At 38.0% G+C, this 14,510-nt stretch overlaps 1 protein-coding gene across 1 annotated transcript in view; it reads left to right on the forward strand.

Annotated features, from left to right (window-relative positions):
• LOC126483828 (fatty acid synthase-like) overlaps nucleotides 1-14,510 on the forward strand; it is a 394,620-nt gene that overhangs the window by 325,471 nt on the left and 54,639 nt on the right. The window contains exons 28-31 of the mRNA XM_050107027.1: nucleotides 1,003-1,183; nucleotides 11,930-12,066; nucleotides 12,145-12,398; nucleotides 12,746-13,055. Of these exons, the coding sequence (XP_049962984.1) occupies nucleotides 1,003-1,183; nucleotides 11,930-12,066; nucleotides 12,145-12,398; nucleotides 12,746-13,055 (882 nt within the window). The remainder of the gene's footprint in view (nucleotides 1-1,002; nucleotides 1,184-11,929; nucleotides 12,067-12,144; nucleotides 12,399-12,745; nucleotides 13,056-14,510) is intronic.

A 14,510-nucleotide genomic window follows, 5' to 3' on the forward strand; every position in this document is an offset into this window, starting at 1 on the left:
TGGTTTTCTACAAACTGCAAGGTAGTTGTGTATAAATTATTTTAATTTTAATTTAGGATCAAAGTCATTTAGTAACTGATATGGTAATTGTAATTAAATTGCAGTTGCTATAAAAATCAATGATGTTCAATGAAAAAGAAGTCAATAGGATAATATTAATTCAGTGGAAAACTCTGGAAACATATTGTACATTATTTGAAAGAGCTCTGAATGACTTGACATCAAGTGATTGATTAAAAAGCCACAGATTTTCAGGCAGCCATATAGGTTGGTTGATTTGGAGGAGGGAACCAAACAACAAGGTCATTGATCCCATTGAGGTAGGGAAGGATGGGGACGGAAGTCGCCCATGCCCTTTCAAAGAATCCATCCCAGTATTTGCATGAAGCGATTTAGGGAAATCACAGAAAATCTAAATCAGGATGGCCGGGTATGAGTTTGAACCATCATCCTCCCAAATGTGAGTCCAGCGCGCTAACCGCTACACCATCTCACTTGGTCAGATCGCTGTAGGACAGTGAAGAAAGTAAAGAATGATACCTTTCACAAGATAAAGTGTATATTAAGTCCATTACTTCAACTCCCACCCTTGTCTTCCCTACCATGTGGCTGTCTCAGTCCTGATGTCTTCAATCTGTATTAATATGAAAGAGAAATTTCAGTGGCATCCTTCACACAAGTGTACTTTCTCTTTCTTTTTCTATTCTTTGTCACCCTGGCGAAACTTGTCTGGTTGGAAATTATGCACCACAAAGTAAATAAGACAAAAACTGTGTAAATACACTTTTTACTAATTTATCAGAGAGCTCAGGTAGGCATTACAGTAGGTTAATTGATTTTCAGCACAATTCTATTACATCTCACAACATTCCTTAAAAATTTATGAAGAGAAATTTATATTAGAAAAGTGCATCACTACATCAGTTCACTAATCATTTCATTCAACATTTTTTCTACTTTAAAAATTAAAATTACCTTACATTATGCTGTTTCTTTTCACAGGAATGAAACCATTTCTAAGGAGTATTTCATACTACGGAATATCATGTAACAAGTTATTTGACTTAAATGATGACCTGAAATTGAGATTACATAGGGAAGTAAAAGAAGGTATAAAAAAGGGAGTTGTCAAGCCACTGAACAGGATAGTTCTTGACCAGCATGAAACCCACAAGGCCATGAAGTAAGCATTAACTAATAACATTATGTTGATTACCATTTTAAGATTTGAGTGGAAAAAAATACTCTATAGGATGACTTTTTTCATAGCTGTTCCTTTTTGATCTGTGAGCAGAACTGAAAGGTATGAGACTGGAGAAAATATGAACTCTAATGTATGAAAAGGAAAAGAGGAAATCATTATACACCAACCAACAAAAAAGGTGAAGCACTCAGAAGATAGGTCAGACATTAATGCAACTTCTTTCACATACCTACTATCAGTGGTTATGTAAATTACTAGAGCTGCAATTCTCTGTGACAAGTAGAATGGTCTCCAAAGAGGATAAGTGATATTTAGGCTACATTTAGTATTGTTACCAGATCTGTTGGGGTATGGTAGAGCTGTGAACAGTGTCAGATGTTAAGTGATTGCTGTGAAGGACATGAAGATACCACATACTCATGAGAGACAGCCACATCAGCATCCGAGTCTGAAAGGGCCTCATTGTAGATCTCCATTTGACCTGCCAAATGTGATGAGCATTCTGGAGTGACGGTGGCCCAAAAATAGACTGCACTGTAGGATGGAGGCAAGCATACTTGTAGTCAAGGTTCTGTTTGACTACCACAATGGAGAATCACAGTATTGTGCATCAAGCACATTGTAACCCATTCACATCTGAATCTGCCATCCAATAACAAGTAATGGAATCCCAGAAACTTTCTGTGTCATTCTGTACCATAAGTCAGAGATTAGCAGCAGCCAGATAGGAAATGATTCTCCCATACTTAGGAAGCCATTAACAGCACAACACAAACAACAGCATTTAGAGTGGTGCTGTGACTGGGAAGCATGGACTGCTGATGAATGGCATCACATTGTATTCAGCAGTGAATTGCAATAATGCGCTCCTCCACATGACCATCATAACAAGTATGTTAGTGACCTAGGGAGAGGTGACATTCTTCCACTGTTTTGGAGAGCCACAGTGGTATTACTCCTGGCATCGAGGTGTGGGGAGCCATCAGGCATGAGTTCAGGTCACAACTCGTAGTGATTCAGGGAACTTGGATGGCACAATTGCATGTCACAGACAATCTGCACCCTCATGCATTACCTCTCATGTGACAGTATTGTGGGCCATTTTTCATTGGGACAATGCCGATCAACTTATTGCACATGTCTCTATGAACTGTTTGCATGATGTTGAGGTACTCCCAGAGCCAGCAAGCTCCCCAGATCTGTGCTCAGTGGGACATGTGTAGGACCAGTTCAGATGTCAACCCCCTCCCCGTGCCAGTATTCAGTATGTCAAGGATCAGTTACAGCAATTGTGGGCCAGCTTGCCTCAGGAGATGATACAGTGGTTTTGTGGAACCCTTCCCAACCAAATATGTGCATGTATCCAGGTCAAAGGGCTTCCAAAATCATACTGGTAAGTTGACTCATATTGTCAAATTCTTTGTAAGACTTCATTTTGTAATCAATGAAATACCCTTTGAGCCCATGAAATTTTATTTCATTCTTTCCTCCCCTTCTGGTTGCTTCACTTTTTTTGTCAGGTTATGTATAAATAACAGTACTGCATCAGAAATTTGAAAGCATACCGTGTTTCCTCAAATCTAAGCCGCACTCGAATCTAAGCCGCACCTGAAAAATGAGACTCGAAATGAAGGAAAAAAAATTTTCCCGAATCTAAGCCGCACCTGAAATTTGAGACTTGAAATTCAAGGGGAGAGAAAGTTTTAGGCCGCATCTCCAAATTGAAACAAAGTTGGTCCATTGTAATATGAGACACAATTTAGGTCGAATGAATGACGATACAGCTACAGTAGTTTGGTTCGAGTCATAATCTTAGCAGTTAAGCTTTACCAGGTAGCCATTGCTATGTATCAGGCACTCCGTCCATATTTATACGGGTACCCTTCCTTTCTCACGTGCTTCGTCTGGTTTGAATTGATTGCTTATTTTTCTTTGATCTGATAAGCGCCGTTTTCTTTGTTATAGGTGTAAAAAAAAAGGAGAGGAATAGTCTCATTAGTGAAACATTGGCAGGAGACTGCTACTTGCTGTTACTTACACTGCTTACCAAATAATAGACTGCGTATGATAGAAGGTGTTCTGAACGAGAGTTAAGCGAAAATTTTTCTTCGTTTGAAGATCTTTGCAGACGCCTCTTTAGTACATTACATTCTGCACAGAAATTAGAGTCACCTTAGATTTAAAAATCTAGTCAATTGCTGTGCTTCATTTCTGACCGTATCACTATTAGGCATAAGAATAATATGAATACAAACATGACATGAAATGTATATTCTTCCGCCTATGCTGTTGTCTCACACTAGTTTTGTAGTTTATTAGGTAGACAGGATTTAAATGAGATAGCAGCAAACACGAAACAATAATGGCAAAATGTTTGTATTTGTATTATTCTTATGGTGAAGAGAATACTGCATGTGATTCACAATTCATAAAAGCTCCTATTAGCAACCATCTCTTCTCACAGGTAGGAAAAAATTCAGAACGTAGAGTTGGCCATATTGACAAACATCCCAAACAGTCTTGCCAGTCGGATTTTCGTAGTACATTGAAATGCTGCTACATTCGAAGATGAACAATACAGAATTTGTATTTACTTCATTGGATAATGTATGAAAATGCAGTGGTCGAAACTCAGGGCGGAGAAAAAAGCTCGTCTTCCACCATTTTTTAAAAAATTTATTTACTGACGCAGAGGATTTGGTGCCAATATTTATTTTTGTGCCTACAAAGCATGCCTGTGTAGCGCTACATATATTCGACGGTAGAAGTTAGTTGTGGCGGCACCCACCAACATTTTTCAGAACTTCCGCTTGCTTTGCACTCGATTCTAAGCTGCAGGCGGTTTTTTGGATTACAAAAACCGGAAAAAAAGTGCGACTTAGATTTGAGTAAATACGGTAGTCAGAATTTGCTTATGGCTCCACCTCATAACAACAGTTTTCCTCTGTGACAGCCTGCATTCACAATGGCATTCTCTCTATAAAGAAGTAAAGATTTCCTAGTGAATGGGAGCACATGTTTGCAGAGAATTTGCAGAAATGTTTTATTTTCTTCATGGTAGAGAAAGATTGCTCCATCTCAGATGATCTCATTGGTACGGTAATTATAACTTTCAGCGGTTTCATTGTTTCACTAAAAGGCTTCTGTAAATTATTTTTAATCATGAATTGCAGAAGTGGAGCAGCACCTGTGAGAGTTTTAAACTCATTCCTCAAGTATAGATTTGTCGTCAGTTTATTACATTCTAGGAAGTGATCTGTATTGCAAGACCCCTGCAGCAGTATTTCCAGAAACTGACTTGCACGCAAAAAAACTTTTCAGAGTGAAATGAATTTGCAGCAACAAGATACTCTGTTAAGTCAGAGCATCAACCTGAGCACTTCTTTTGCCACAACAGTTTTTGGAATTCAGTTCCCTGTCTGTGTCCCTTTGCAGGATGTAGCAGCTGTCAGTATATGGAAATCATGTCAATGGTGTTATCTTGAATATACACTCTAAGACCATAAGAACTATGCACCACAAAGGAATTATCCAAATTGGACAGAAATTGTAGATGTGATGTGCATGTACAAATGATTACAATTTCAGAAAAATTAGGTGATATATTTAAGGGAAAGAGCTTCACAAATTGAGCAAGTGAATAATCCATTGGTCCACCTCTGGCCCTTATGCAAGCAGTTATTTCACTTGGAATTGATTGATAGAGTTTTTGGATGTCCTCCTGAGGGATATTGTCCCAAATTATGTCCAATTGGCATTTTAGATTGTCAAAATCCTGACTGGCTGGAGGGCCCTGCCCACAATGCTCCAGACATTCTACCCACAATGCTCCAGAATTCTTAATTAGGAAGAGACCAGGTGATGTAGTGGGGAGGACAAATATCAAGCAGTAAATTTCCTGACTGCTTGCAAAGACAGTTTTGTACCTGGTACGATAGAGAGTGCTTAAGTAAAATTTATAAAAACGCAGTTAGAAGGAGCTGCTCAAACCTGTGCTAATCAGCATGCCGAGTAATTTGTAGATTTCAAGACAATGTTTCTAAATAAGTACTGGGCACAAGCTAAGCAGTTGAGGCTATAAAATGATTTTTTTTTTTATTTAGGCCAGAATACAAAAGTTGGAAGGAAAGTATGACGGGGTTCTGTGTAAAGGAATTAAATGAATTGATTCATTTGGTTGGCCTCTAAATGTGTTGACAGAGGTTTCAAATTTGAAGAGAAAATTGCCTAATCCACAATGGGAACTAATTCATAGTCCAACTGATTCTAGGGAAGAATTTCTTATCTTTATTGAAAATATGGAAAGGGCTTTCTGTTACAGGCCAAAGTATGTTGAACACAGTGATGGAAATCAGTACAAGGGAAACTGTAATAAATCTAAGGGAAGCAATGAGAATAGATGGAGAGGTGAGAGAAATGGACCTAGTAATTGAGACAGGGACTGGAGGAATAGACTACTGGAGAGAATAGAAATTTTGGAGGAAGAAGGGACAGTTTTGAGCAAAGAAGGGATAAAGACAGATAGAGGGCAAGGCAGATGAGAGCACCAAATGCTAATTTCGAGAACAGACAGTCAGAAAACTGAGGCCTCACTTGAGGTCTGCAGGAAGGCTGGTGACAACACAATGAAAAGGACCATGCAACAAAAAAGTGAGTATCATAGGGAGGGTGCAGAAACGAGTATATGGATGCTATTATAGGAAATAACAGGTTTCTTTCTTGGGGGAGGGGGGGGGGGGGGGGGCATAAGAAATATAGGAGTTGGAATAAAAGAGAGCAAGATAATCAGTGGAATAAAACCAGATTTAAAGATCAATCCAGTTTCCATGCTGAGGAAACATTCGATAGAAATGAAGGGGCTCAGCCAATAAATGGTGGAGGCAATGTGGGTTTATGCTCAATAAAAAATTTTGAAACATTGGAACCAGACCCATTAGTCTTGTCAGGGGAAAAACAATAGACAATGTAGATGCAGATGGCAAAATTATAAATAGCATTTAAGACTGTTGTAAGCAAGAGGAAGATACAAGTGCATTATTTAACAAAGAGAAAATTTATGCAAGTAATGAGATTGAGCCTATTCGAAGTGGAGTGGGTGTTAATTTGAATGTTTGTAGCAGTGATGTTACAAATTGTGAAATGTTGGCTGAGTGTAGGAATGAACCAACAGATGTTCATGAAATTGTATGAGACAATGAATTGGTTAATGAAGCAGGAGTGAGTGGGAGTAAGGAGGGTGGTGCTATTGTTGGTTGCCCTGTGAGGAAACTGAAAGTCATGTTTTCTGGAAAGATGACCATTTGATTCTGGACGGGGATGTCAACTCAAAGGAGTAGATGAGCTTGCTTTCTGGGCAGCAAAATAACTGATGATGGACAAAAAAGAGATGATACAAAATGTAGACTGCAAGGGCAAGAAAGCATTTCTGAAGAAGAGAAATTTGTTAACATTGAGTATAGATTTAGGTGTTGGAAAGTATTTTGTGACAGTATTTGTATGGAATGTAGCCATGTATGGAAGTTAAACATGGGTGGTAAACAATTTAGATAAGAAGAGAATAAAAGCATTTGACATGTGCTATCAAAGAAGATCAGATGCGTAGAACACGTAACTAATGAGGAGGTACTGAATAGAATTGGGGAGAAAATAAATTTGTGGGACAACCTGACTAGAAGAGGGTATCAGTTGATATGGGATGTTCTGAGACATAATCCACCAATTTAGTACTGAAAGATAGTGTGGGAAATAAAAATCATAGAGGGAGACCAAGAGATGAATATAGCAAGCAAATTAAGGGGGATGTAGTCTGCAATATTTATTCAGAGCTGAAGAGGCTTGCACAGGATAGAGTAGCATGGAGAGCTGCATCAAACCAGTCTTCATACTGGGATGTTATTTACAACGGGTTGGGAAAAGAGGAGAATGAGTATAATATTAATGATTGGATATCTTATGCTTAAGTTCAGAAAGCTTTGCTACCAGAGAAGTGGTGTGCATTAAGGTTCAAAGTAGCCAGAAAATTGGAAGAATTAGGAGGAGAACAATATATTGTGGATGGATTTAACAAATTATTTAGAGAAGATAAAGAAATAGAACATGGGGGAATAAATGTATTAAGGTGGGAGACATGGAAGAGATGCCATTTTTGGATTCAGATTCATGTATTTTAAATGTGTCTGAATCCTTCTGACAGCAGATTAGAAGCAATGAACTGACAGGACTGCCTGAAACTAGTGTAAATATTAGAGCAGCAACAGGGTCTTGTAGCAAGTCCACCAATAAAGAAATCTTGTTGGGATTTGAGATCAGTGGTCATTGTTTTAATATAAATTGATTATAATCTGAAACCTGCCAATGGCTGTTAGATTGGACACAGATTTCTTGTGCAAATATGATTCTAGCAATGTAATAAGGGATAGAGTAGTAGAATTTGATGCTGGATGGTACAGTAAAAGAATCAGTTTTAAAAGGGTATGAAAAGGGTAAGAGGCTATAGCAATATTGCTTAGTCTTATTCCACATTCAGATGAAGCAATAAGATCCATGAAGCTGTAATTATTTATTTTTGTAATTGCAGCACGAAATTCAAGGTAAAACATTCAACTCTGTAAACAGATAAATAACTGAACTCTCAAATAATAATGGAACTGTTACTTCATAAGTTCCAAGGAATAAACTGCCGATGTCACACTGTGTGCACTTTATGCACATATCATAATATAAAGGTTGTATCAAGACAAAGGGTCTGGTATAATTACATTCAAAGATTTAGCCTCTGCTTTAACATCTATATAATTTATCTTTATTGTTTAAATGTATCAGTAAGAATTGTAGCAAAATAATGTTGTGCAGTTGTCATTGATTACAGCAGTAGCCTTTGTGCATAAAGAATTAAACTGCAAATTTGACTAGTTCCATGCAGTTATGATTCATTGTGTGATAAGTAGTATATGAAGTACAGTTTCATCTGGATGTAGAATTAATCTGCTACCTGGGTATAATAATGATATGCGTAAGTAGCATAGAGATCAGTCTCATGCGTTTAATGTAAACTTTGTTTAAAAATCAACTACTTTCAGTTGGTGGTCTAGGATTTAAATGCTGATATGACTCAAGCAGTCATGGTCTTCTATTGGTGTCTATGGTGGGAGTAAGAACTGTGCAACCTGTAAACTGCTAGGGTTAGCATGTGATAATGTGGTTGGCAATTTGGACTTATTCAAGCTTGATGCAACAGTTTGCTATTGTGAAGATGGCTTTATTCACTGAGTTAGCTTGAACAAATGTTGCTGACCTTCATATTAGACTGTGTGAACCTGATAACTGTGGGGAATTGATTAACAATAACATGTTTTTGCAAAACTGGAACACTGTATGTGTACGAATTGTTTGCTAGCACTGCTTTACAAAAAATCATTTGTTAATCCTTTAACTGCTCTGGACATGTTAACGTGTGCGTTTTTGTATCTGTCCCTGTGTACTCTGAATGTGTTTATGCACGCCAACAATCCTTCTACCTGGTACTGTGAACATGTCTATATGTAGACACATTCAGAGTACCAGGTGGAAGGACTGGTGGCGCGCATAAACACATTCAGAGCACTCAGGGACAGTTACAAAGGCAAGTGAATTAACACATCCAGAGCAGTTAAAGGGTTAATAATGAACATTTGCCTCTATGTGGTCACCAGTTGAGGGAATCTCTTCTAACAGAAATAAAACTGAAGTGGGATTTGGACTTGTGTTTGGATTCATCATTGTGGAGATCTACCATGACCAGATTACTTGATGTTTTTGTAGTCAAATGTGCTTTAAATTATTGATTGACTCTTCACAAGCTTGCATATTATTTATTGAATTAATATAGGGCTCAAGGCAGTTGTGTACAACCAGACCATTGTGCAGACAAGCCATTTAACAGTTTGTGCACACACCCAAAGGCAACGTTACTCAATCATGCTCCTAAGCCATTGTAGGATGTTTCTGGCCAGATCATGAGAACAGTTATCTAGCTGGAAGATGGCTTTGTTGTTGGAAAAGATGTTAAGCATGAAGAGATCCAAGTTGTCTGCAGTAATGTTCAATGATTAATTGTCTGTTTGCAAGAACTGTATAAATTGTTTGTGTGCTCATATAATACGTATAGTGACTATGGTACCAGGATTGATGATGAAAGTGTACTGAAATATGTTGCCACTGTTAAATTCTTAGTAGTGGAATGTACATGCTAATCTGTGATTAATGTGCTGTATAAATTATCATATGCCAGCTGACTTCTTGACACCATCTTTCTCCTCACATGTGGAATTCTCAGGGAATTTATTACCAAGTTTTGGCAGCCATTGTGGTTGGTCATATCACACATGCCCTGCAAAATTGCCACTGTATTGAATTTCAAAGGTGGATCAACAGTCTACTGAGCAGATTGTCATAAACCTTTGTCACATCAGTATTTTCCTTTAATGTCTTATTCATCCACCACTTTAATAGGCCTATACTCTTTTACTGCTGTAGTGGATTTTGTTTTTGTGTCTACATGTTCCGTATGCTATTAACAGTAGCTAATCACACTCTTAAATTCTTGTTCATCTTTAGTTCTACTTCTGCACTACCCCTTCTGATACTGTGTTCATAAACCTGTAATCACTTGACCAGCAATCTTATTCATTAATTCCCTTTATATCTATCTCAAAACTATCCATTTCTCTTTTCAAACTCTCGAATCTTCTACCCTAATAACAAATCTAACATTCCAGTGCCCCTCTTCAGGAACCATATGTTAATATGCTTTTTCAACTGATACCCCCCGAATGTTGTTGGACCATATTATGTCTTTCTGTATCATTGGTATATACAGGCCACCATAAAAGGGCAATGTTTGCAGTTTGTGGATGGATGCAGTACTTCCAGAGTCGTATTTCTCAAAGTATAAGTTACTGTGTATATATTCTTCCCTTTTTCATCGTCAAAGTGCAAATACGAAGTTTCAATAAAGTGATGGAATGATGACAGAAAGGAACAATTTATGGCAAATGTTTCAATATTGTGATCACTTTGTCTTTTGACACTGGGCTACTTCAGTTAAGATACATGGAATATGATTCAGCATCTCCAAATGTTGTCCTTGCCAAGTGTGCATACTGTTCTATTCCGGTGCATTTCAGTCACCACACTGAGACTTCACATCTGCACTTTGGTGACAAATAAGCAAAGATCTTATGACAGAATATCACTTTCTGTTTTGGGAAATATGACTGCAAGAACTGTTTGTACTAAAAGGTATTTTTTCAAGTAAACCTTTAGTTTTTTGCTGTAAATAAACCACATATGGCTCTTACGATCCTGCTGGTCATAATTGTCTGTTACACAGAACTATTTCACAGTTACTTGTGCTTCTGCAGTTTACAGATATGTTAACCTTAAAACATTTATTTTATGCAGTGCATGGTCTATGGTTAACATTGCTGCCTGTAGATTGTGAGGTCCTGAGTTAGATTCCTTGCTGGATTGAAAATCTTCTTCACTTTGGGACTGGGTGTTTGTGTTGGTCTCATCATTTCATCTCATCATAATTGACATTCAAGTCACTAAAGTGGCGTCAAATAGAAAGACTTGCACCAGGGAGCCAGTAACCCTAGATGGGTTCTCTTGACCAATAAAACCATATGGTCATTTTATTTAATTTTAGGCAGATACAGAGATTTATGCATAAATGATGCTGATGAGTGGTAGAACAGACACATGTCTACATTTTAAAATCATTCTTATTCAATTTCAGCAATTTGAGCTGGTGTGCTTCAATTGTATGAACCATTAACTAGGGAAGCATGTTTAAAGATGTTATCAACCCTGCCAATTAAAGTAAAAAATAAATAAATAAATTTGAAGGCCAATGGAAGGTGTGAAGAGGTTTTAATCAGTGTTGGAGTGTTAGCTAAACTGTAGTACAAAATGTAAGAAGGCTGTAGGCTTTGGGGAGAAGTAAACTAGGCAGTTCAATTTTAACAAAACATACCATTCATAATCAAGGGAAGTGAGATTAATTTTATCACAGTTAAGATCCTAAAAAGAATGAAAATCCATTAACAGGATGTTTATTGGTGAAACACCCATCATTTTGTTCCAAAGGATTCCCTTTAATGTAAGGTAAAAAAACACTTGGTATATGTGTCACTACATGATTTGTTTGGGCTGTGGCTTATGTTTGTTGGTTTCAAACCAGATCTTTCTATAAAGGTAATCAATTTTCTGCGTTCAATATTTAGTACCTCCCCTATTTGGTAAGCAGTGATCTGTCCAAAATTTGGCCTCTTGCCCTTCTTTATAATGATAATGCTGAAGTATAATGTGTAAACTTATTTATAAAAACATTATGAGACAGAATTTCTGGTAAGTACTCGTCTTCATGATGTGAAATGCTATAGTATTGCCAAGAAATGCACATAAACTTTAATACACTGTCTTAGCTTTGGGAATAATTTGTTCCTTCCTCAGGTAGAGAGAGGGATTGTTGCTAAATGTTAAAGAGGAAGGGCAGTTCATTTAGATCCCAGGTTGACTCAGAGACAAGTGTTGGCAGTGCTATACATTTCACCTCCTGAAAGTATCTGGCAACAATTCTGCCTCATATTTGTTTTTAGTTTTCATGAGTGAATCTTCCATTGTGACAATAAACTTAGGTATTATTTTACTTTTGTTAACTTCTTGTATGGAAACTCTTTCCAGATTCCTGTTTGCAAAGAACAGTTATCAAAAGGTGCTCCTGAAATCAGATTCTCCACAAAAAAAATCTCTAGCAGTAGTAAACAACAATTTGGAGGTTAGATTTAACTGTGAATCTGATAGTTCTTACTTAATAATAGGTGAGTGGCCACTAAATAAATTTGTCAATACGCATAAGAAATGAAAGTTTGTTACAGCAAGTATTGCGTCAATTGTAGGTGGCAAAAATGAAGAATGGCTCAGCCTGACACAATGGCTTGTGAAACACGGAGCAAAGAAAATCGTCATTGCTCATCAGACAGAGAAAGGAAACAACTATGTAACCCGAAGACTTAATTTATTTAAAAAGTATTACAATTCAGATATAGTATTAGAGTCATCCACCAAGGCTACTACGCCAAATGGTGCCATGTCTCTCCTGAAACTAGCGAGCAGCAAAGGGACCTTGTCAGCCATATTTTTGTTACCACTGGTAAGTGGATGTTTAAATTAATTTTACTGGCTTTTTTTGACCATGCATTGCTGCTTTTAGAGACCTTATTTTCTTGTAAGATACCAAGGTGTTTGCTGTGAAGATACACTTCACATGAAATGAATTAGTTCTTCAGAATTGGTCCAGTTACTAGTAATACACTATTATGTCACAATTTCTATCAATTTGTTAGCACCTTAGAGCACCAGAATTATTGGCCTTTTTTAATTTTTTAAAAAAAGATCAAATTAATTATATTCTCTTGATTTTGCAACATGTTTTGCATAATTATTTGATGATGACAATATTTTTTCATAATCAATAATCAGTTGTTCATACTTTTCCAGGATCAGGCAGAAAGTTCAAGGTTAACTGATGCAGGGAACATATCAGCACAAATTCTTAATAACATTGATGTTGCCTCCCACTGTTATCCAGAGTTACTGTTTATATGCCTATCCTATGATGGAGGAGACAACACTTGCTCAGCAAGACAAAAAATGGGTCTCAAGGGCCTATCAATAAATTGGTCCCAACAAAATGAAAGCATTTTTGATTTTAAACAATTTGTGCAGCAACTAGATAGCATACTGCTGTCAAATAAAGATCCCATTCTAAGCGTTACCAACATTACATCTGACGTATCGAAAAATAGAGGCAAGTTTGTAGTAAATTTTTGTGTAAAATTAATTTAGACTTATATTAAAAAGATTAGACATACCTATATTTTAGCAGCCTCATTTCTTAGTGGTCTGGATGTATGGTTAGTACAATTGTAATGTTTTCTTCTCAAACTGCATGATAATCTGAACTTACAGCCACTTACTGTTACAATCAGGTGGAGAAAAAATCTTTGAGAAAGGCCTTCTTTTGTAATCTTATATAAGCCCTGATCAGCTGTACCAGACTCATCTGGGAAAGAATGGGAAGAAGGAATTAGCTGTGGTCATATAAAGTGACCCTTAGCACTTTGGGAACTCACCATACATGTATCTGTTGAGAAAGAATATGAAGGGTTACTTCAAATATCTCCAAAGAACAAACATAACAGAAAAAATATGAGTTACTATGCTGACAGCAGCAAAGATGATCCTTTCACACTCCAAAGAAAACACTATTCACTTGTTGTGGTGCATCAGCCAGATGATGTCATCACATTAGCCACTCCCCTTGTTTTTTAAAAAGTAAGGTGCAACCAGCATGTGAGGGAGCTGCCACCCATTCCATACCAAGAAGTCCCTTCTGTACAGCCTAGCCACCCATGGTCATCACATCTGCTGTGATGAGCAGTCCATCTCAAAATATACTGAGGGTCTCACTGAAGCCTTCACTGACTGTAATTATCCTCCCAACCTTGTACAAAAACAAATCTCCCAAGCCTTATCCTTCCAGTCCCCCACAACCTCCCAATGCCCCACAGTCCAGCCGCAGAGGAGCATTCCCCTTATAACTCAGTACCATAAGGGCCTGGAGCAACTGAATTACATTCTCTGCCAGGGTTTTGATTACCTCTCGTCCTGCCCTGAAATGAGAGATTCTTGCCCACTATCTTTCTGACCCTCCTACAGTGGTATTCTGCCGTCCACCAAACCTACAGAATATACTCATCCATCCTTACACAACCCCTGCTCCCAATCCCTTACCCCATGGCTCATACCCCTGTAATAGACCTAGATGCAAGACCTGTCCCATACATCCTTCTACCACCACCCCCTCCAGTCTGGTCACTAACATCACCTATCCCATCAAAGGCAGGGCTACCTGTGAAACCAGTTATGTGATTTACAAGCTAAGCTGCAATGACTGTGCTGCATTCTATGTAGGCATGACAACCAACAAGCTGTCTGTCCACATGAATGGCCATGGACAAGCTGTGGCCAAGAAACAAGTGGACCACCCTGTTGCTGAACACGCTACCAAACGTGATATCCCTCATCTCAATGACTGCTTCACAGCCTGTGCCATATGGATCCTTCCCACCAACACCAGCTTTTCTTAACTGTGCCGGTGGGAACTTTCCCTGCAATACATCCTTCATTCCCGTAACCGTCCTGGCCTCAACCTTCATTAGTCACTGTCCTCCAGCCCCCTCCCTGTTCCCATTCGAGCACT

This window comes from Schistocerca serialis, chromosome 6, assembly GCF_023864345.2.
Source record: "Schistocerca serialis cubense isolate TAMUIC-IGC-003099 chromosome 6, iqSchSeri2.2, whole genome shotgun sequence".
Lineage (NCBI taxonomy): Eukaryota > Metazoa > Arthropoda > Insecta > Orthoptera > Acrididae > Schistocerca > Schistocerca serialis.